The following is a 7,335-nucleotide window of genomic DNA, read 5'->3' as shown; positions in this document are numbered from 1 at the left end:
GATGATTATGATATTAGTAATTAGGATGATTAAAATTAAAATTTACGAGGGGGGTTACAGGTGTGCTGTATTATTAGTTTAATTGAACCAATTTTTAGGATTCATTGTTCATGTTGTTTAAGATAATCATTGTCTACGTAACACTTTTCATAAGTTATTTATTTTATTTAAATAAAAAAAAGCCCGAAGGCACATGTCATGAGTCATGAGTCATGAGGGAGGAGAATTCCACATGCCACGTCGGTAAGAGAGATATAAGCAACGCAGAAAGCAGTTAATGGCAGTTAGGCAACGGTGCCGCAATGGTAAGTTAGATTAAACCTGATTACTAAATTGCATGGTGCACTTAACCATGGTTAAGCAAGCTCACTCTATTATGTCCCCTATATATAAACCCTCCCAATCCCTGCATCTTCTCCCTGGCTCAATTCCCACTCCTCCTCCTTCTCGAGAAACACAACACCACACTACTTTGTGTTCCCTCTCTCAGAGAGTGAGAGAACACGATCACAACAAAGCATAAGGAAAAGCTGTAACATACAACAATGGAGGTTCAGTCTCTGCGATGCTTCATCTCCCTCTGCGTTCTGCTCGCGCTGCTTTTAATTGGCGCCAATGCAAGCAACTACAACGAGAAACAGATCACAGAATCAAGGTAATTTTGCAGAGAAAGAGCGAAAACATAAAATTAAAAAAAATGGAGCTTCGAACTTCTTCCACATGCTTCGTGAGTTTATTGATTTATGCAATTGTAACAGAAACTTTTTTGCTTGTTTTTCATCCTCAAATTTTACTTCTTTATTTTTAGTTTCGTCAATTATTAGAAAGAATGTAATAACTCTAGTGAGTGTGGTTTGCGACATGTTGTCTCTCTGAATTTCGGTGATGTTTGGGTGGAATGAACAGCAATGTAGGAGAAGCGAATTCGCAGAGCTTGGAGAATTCGCCAATGGCGAAAAGGTTAGTTATTTGTTTTTCCCTCTTATGAGCTTTTCACTGACGGCGTAGAATTTTCCATTCCATGACGACCGTCCATCAGTAGAATTGAGCTGTAACACCCGTTAGATTGGAATGTGTTGGAGTTGCAGGGGTTAGTATCTCATAAATGAAACAATCGAGGACCCTCAGATCCGATCTGAAAAAACTGAAGCGTTAAAATAATGTTATTAGGGGGATATTGTAGTCATTTTAGGCTGTAAACGGTGTCGTTTCATGTGTTCAGTTCGTTATCTGATATTGTGCTATTTCTTGTTATTTCATGCAGTGATCTTTAAATTGTTGTCTACAAAAATTTCAGGTCAGGTAATGATGATTCATCAAATTTGCATGCAGTTGATAATCCAGAGGAGATAGCTTCTATGGTTGATATGTAATGTTTCTAACTCTCTCTCTCAAATATATTTAATTTGTATATAAAATTATTGAGCTACACTGTGAGTGTTGCTTGTTTTCTAATTTCTGGTTATATAATTGGTTCGTCCTTCCTATTCATAAGGCATGTCATTGATTAATTAGATTTTATATTATTGTCTTGGAAGAAAGAAATCAGATGATCATTAATTAATAATGAATAAGTAAATTCAATATTCAAGACGGCAAACCCACTTGGTCTGGAAGTAGTATATACTGTAGTAGTAGTAAACTAATAATGATTGAGGAAATAGTCGCAATAGAGAAGAATACCCTTTAATAACTTCACATTTATTTAAGCCATTTTTTAGAAGAAAGGAAGGGTTGTAAGTTTTGCCCTATGAAACCCAATCAAAGTGAATATATAATACAACTATCCAAATGTTAATAAAAGTGAGTAAAGTGTCCGTGATTTGGGTTTGATGATGAGGAAGCAATATTCCTCCCTCCCTAACAGTATGCAAGTAGTGTGTGTAATGACAAAAATTAAAAGCGATTACACAATAATTTGTTCGGAAACTTTACATACATTATTATTGCAAATTTATTTTCCTTAAATATTAATTTTAGATGTCCTATTTAACGGAAGTTTATATTTTATACCTCAGATATTTTATCAAATAAATACGCATACACCTAAACTATGTGCTAGCATCAGCAACTGATTCCCTATTTTTGATTAATTCTTTTTTGTTATTAAACATTTTTTATACTCACCAAAGAAAATACAAAGAATTAGTTTTTAATTAATTAATATTAAAAAATTTGAAAGTTTATATTTATAATTTAAAATTAATAGTTTATGATTTTATAGTCTAAAATTAAAATAAATCAATTAATTTTAAAGTTAATTAATGTTAGTTGGAAAAAAAAAATAGTTCCCTAAATTATCAAAATATATTCCTCATACTTGCCGTACCACAAATCATCAAAATTCTCGCTTCATATTATACTCAGAAATATAATTCTAGCTTTACTAACTCTTCATCACGTTCTGAAGTTCCTTTTCATAGTTCTAAGGAATCGACCACCATGTTCTACGTACTTAGATGAGATCTCTTAAAAAAAGCTCGAAGTCTATGTATTGTATTGGCCAGCTGAAGCACGTGCAAATGTCTTGAGATCCGGCCATATCGCTCATAATAAATTTCTTGTTTTTTTTTTTTCTATCCAAAAAAGATTTTCCAATCACAATTCCTATATTGATACCTAAAATTCTAAATTCGAAGTTTCATAACATCATTTGACGAGTCACTTTTCCTTAACTAAACAGATGACTCAATTAATTTCCTCATTACATTGAAGCTTAGCGGTCCCCCTTCATTCTTTTTCCTTGTCACATTCATTGGTTGAAACTAGCTAATGGTGAAAGTAAAAGCTACATTCTCCCATGTCTGCTTTGATAAAATATGTCCTTTTTTTTAATTTTATTCTCACTTTTTCTAAATTTATCAAGTGCACTATCAATTCCAAATTAATCTGAGAGTAAATATGCCCGGGAATACGTTGTAGCAACCAATGCAATAATATTATTTGCCAACAAACAACAGTTGGTGTGCATCAATTTAAACATCAAACTATCATTAATTAGATCAAATTATGGATTCTATTCATCATCCATAGTTTTTCATTCTTTAGTTTGAAAGAACATTTTTTCCAATTACTTGAAATTCTTCCAAATCCCAGGGGATTGTTCAATACCAGTGGATCACTATTATAGATCATGGATAAATTAGTTGCATGCATCATCCATTTCTCACAGATCATAAGGTCCTAATTGCAGTCACATACCAACAGAGTAAAGTTTGTGCATGTTATTATCAAATGCCTTTAACCCTCCTTATTATCTTTTAATTCCATCACCTATAGAGAACAAAACACAATGTTCAACTCAGATTATCAAAAGAATTATGCAGTCTCCACAACCTCCCTCGTGGGGAAGCCATATGGATGGGCTACCTGTCTCCAGCTTCTCCAGCCTGTCTACAAGAACACATCAGATCTAATTTAATTTCACTTTACCGCAACACGCTTTCTATACATAGCTTGTATTTTTATTTTTTGGCTCATCTAGGAAGCTAGTGTCTGACACATCTACATTATTCAACGAGACCTCCATGAGCCTAATAAATGAAAATGACTTATATTCAGGAATTAATGAATAAATATTTTGGCTTGCACCACCGACACCCAAGGTACATAAACTATGCAAAAACAAACCCCCCAAACCACCACCACCACCACCACGACGTTGGCATTTATTTGTAGTAGGGAAAATGAGGTAAGATGCCAACCCCCGATTTTCCGTATGCACCATATCATTCTATCCGTATTCGTGATTAATGTAGACCCACATGATCTAGTCTCATCTGTGGTTGGTCTGGGGCTTCGATAATGTAATCACTGTTCAAACATGTGACTTGGTACAGTGTAAGCCTGAACTTCCTTATTAAACAATTTTTAAGCATTTAATTGAGTTTGATATTTTAATTCACGTTTAAATATTATCGCTCAAATGTTTATTAAGGTGGCATTGGAATAATTTAACATTCTTTTATGAGGAAACTATTAGTGTTAAGATAATTATATTTAGATTCTTTTTATAAAATATATAGAAAACATATGTACGATAAGGTCCTACTACTAGTTATACGAAATTATGATGAATTATCAATTTTGTCAAAGTTAAAAAAAAAAAAACTAAAATAATATATTTTATGTAGTATAATAATTGTTTTGAAACTATTATTCTTTTCAAAAACAAGTCATCAGGCCATGTAAAATTATATGGAAAGTGAGTTTAATCTAATCATAATTCATCTTTTACTATATAATTTTTACTTTCTGTTTTCAAAAAAAAAAAAAAAAATTCCCTATTAAAAAAATGATAAAATAAAAAAATATATGATATTTTCAATTAATGCATACTGCTGACACTATATTCAGTAGATTTAATATTTATATACTGTCAATCCAATTTGGGAGGTATTCCTGGTATGCTATGCTTTTTTCTTTACTATTCGAGTACAATTGTGCTAACTGTATATTAAAATTAATTATTAATATAAAATATATATTAAAATATAAATATATTAAAATTAAATTAAATTAATTTATATATAATTTTTTAATAATTAATTTTTTTATGTTCACTACATAATACTTTTAAATTTTAAATTAGAGAGTCTTTTAATTATTTTGGATATATAATTTAACAAAATGAAATCATCCAAAAGATCATAAATAATGCATAATTATTAAAGGTGATGATTACGTGATTGTTAAAAAAGTGCATATGATACCAGTCAACTAAACACACAAAAAAGTGCATGCATAAGCTAGTCTTCTTATTTTTTTATTCTTTAATTTTGGGAACAGGAGCATCCGCAATCACACGGTAAGAAGGAATCTGAACTTCTTCTCATGTGGGACCGGGAACCCAATAGACGACTGCTGGCGCTGCGACCGCAGCTGGTACCTCCGACGCAAGCGCCTCGCCACCTGCGCCATTGGCTTCGGCCGCAACGCTATCGGAGGCCGCGACGGCCATTACTATGTCGTCACGGACCCATCCGACGACGACGCCGTGAACCCGAAGCCCGGCACCCTCCGCTATGCCGTGATCCAAGACAGGCCTCTCTGGATCGTGTTCAAGCGAGACATGATCATCACACTCAAGCAAGAGCTCATCATGAACAGCTTCAAGACAATTGACGGCCGCGGCTTCAACGTCCATATCGCCCACGGTGCCTGCATCACCGTCCAGTTCGTCACCAACATTATCATCCACGGCATCCACATCCACGACTGCATCCAAACCGGTAACGCCATGGTTCGCAGCTCTCCTTCGCATTACGGCTGGAGAACCCTCGCTGACGGTGACGGCATCTCTATCTTCGGCGCCAGCCATATCTGGATTGACCATAACTCCCTGTCTAATTGCTCTGATGGGCTTATTGATGCCATTATGGGATCTACTGCCATTACAATTTCTAACAACTACTTCACTCACCACAATGAGGTAAGACAATGTTAAAAACTGTTTTCCTCAAATTAGGAATTAGGATGGTTGCTTAGCTTGGATTGAAATATTTTGTTTCAGGTTATGTTACTGGGCCATAGTGATTCTTATGTAAGAGACAAGCAGATGCAAGTCACCATTGCTTATAACCATTTTGGGGAGGGTCTAGTCCAAAGGATGCCAAGGTAACTAATACTGAAAGTTTTGTCCAAAGTCATGATGATGATGATGGTGGTGATGTTTATTATTATTAATTGATATTCTCATATTGGTAAATCATCTTGGATTAGGTCACTTAAATCTTGGGATTTCTTAATTTCTGTTTTTTATTTGTTATTTTAAATTCCCCGTTTTTGTTATCTTATATTAGTGCTGGGCTCTGGGAGGTCCATTTTAAAATTGACAGCATTAGGCATGAAAAGGTAAATAATATGTTCGTCCAACAAAAAACTCATTAATGAGAACAGAGTCTCAAAGTATAACCAAATAAAGAATGAAATAGAATTTTTTTTCTTTAATAAATTAATGATAATAATAATAAAATGAGTGACTTTGAAAAAAGATGGTAATTGAGTGATAAATAATTCTGCATGCTTCTGAAACTTGTGCTAGCAATGGATTAATTGATCATCGGAATTGCAGGTGTAGACATGGATATTTTCACGTGGTAAACAATGATTATACCCACTGGGAAATGTATGCAATTGGTGGCAGTGCCGATCCCACAATTAACAGCCAAGGCAATAGATACCTTGCCCCTCTGGATCATTTTGCTAAGGAGGTAATTAACTTGGTTACTTAGTACTAAGCGTGTACATTAACATTAATTAGCAGTGGCATTCAGTTGATCATGATGTTGAAACAAAACTTTTATCATTGAAACGTGGGAAAACGGATCTTCACAGGTGACAAAGAGAGTATTAACAACAGAATCCACATGGAAAAAATGGAATTGGAGGTCTGATGGAGACCTTATGTTGAATGGTGCCTATTTCACTTCATCAGGAGCAGGAAATGCAGCTAGCTATGCTAGAGCCTCAAGTTTGGGGGCCAAATCTTCTTCTTTGGTTGGAACTCTTACCTCTGCTGCTGGTGTTCTTAACTGCCGCAGGGGTTTCATGTGTTAATAATATGCAAACACTACCAGCCACCAATACAAACAAAGGAAAACTCAATTAGGAAAAGTGAAAAATATTAAACACAGAAGAGAGAGAGAGAGAGAAAGAGAGAGAGAGAGAGGGATGTAGGAAAGGAATGCAGAAAGAAAGTTCCTACTTTCCATTCCTTCTCTTATTATTGCGTTGTTACAGATATATTGAGTGAGTATTGCAGCAATTGGTCATACCTACTGTTTCTTACTTTTTCTTTTCACTAGTTAGATATTGGAAAAATATTGTACATTTTATGTCGAATGTTATCAAATTGTTTAACAATTAAATCAAACTTGATAAGATTGAAGTCATCACCGCCTCTAAGCATTCAAGTTAATTAAACATTGTCTCTTCAAGATTGTTGCTACAAATGATTCTTGAAGATTTAAATCTTTTAACTAGTCATAGATATAACTTAGTTATTAATGTTGTATATTATGGTTGCATTGTTTATCAAACTTAATCTCACATAAAAAAGAACTATGAAACTTCAAATCTTTATATATTGGTTCAAAAGCATGTGCAAAAGAATTAAACGATAAGCTGATGCACTCTAACATATCTATGGGTGACAAAAATAAAAAGGCTTCTGATCACTGTTGACCATGAAGTGGAGCCGGGTTATCACTCTTAAGCTTTTTAATTTGTTTTGGACAAAAATGAGATGGCTTTTAACCGTTGTTGATCATGAAGTAGAGCTTTAGAACATTGCAGAAAATTAGTTGGCAAATAAGAACTTTCACTACAAGAATT

The 7,335-nt window shown here is 34.1% G+C and overlaps 1 protein-coding gene across 1 annotated transcript; it reads left to right on the top strand.

Moving 5' to 3' along the window:
- Positions 1 to 414: 414 nt before the first annotated feature.
- LOC112742259 (probable pectate lyase 8) lies at positions 415 to 6,896 on the top strand. The gene is made up of 7 exons (XM_025791498.3): positions 415 to 655; positions 907 to 960; positions 1,298 to 1,369; positions 4,789 to 5,431; positions 5,513 to 5,616; positions 6,074 to 6,212; positions 6,337 to 6,896. Exons 1-7 carry the CDS (start codon positions 546 to 548, stop codon positions 6,556 to 6,558), a joined length of 1,344 nt encoding a protein of 447 aa, XP_025647283.1. The 5' UTR covers positions 415 to 545; the 3' UTR covers positions 6,559 to 6,896.
- The last annotated feature ends 439 nt before the right edge of the window (positions 6,897 to 7,335 follow it).

The sequence above is a fragment of the Arachis hypogaea genome, chromosome 14 (assembly GCF_003086295.3).
Source record: "Arachis hypogaea cultivar Tifrunner chromosome 14, arahy.Tifrunner.gnm2.J5K5, whole genome shotgun sequence".
Classification (NCBI taxonomy): Eukaryota; Viridiplantae; Streptophyta; class Magnoliopsida; order Fabales; family Fabaceae; genus Arachis; species Arachis hypogaea.
This window is presented reverse-complemented; position numbering and strand designations above follow the sequence as displayed.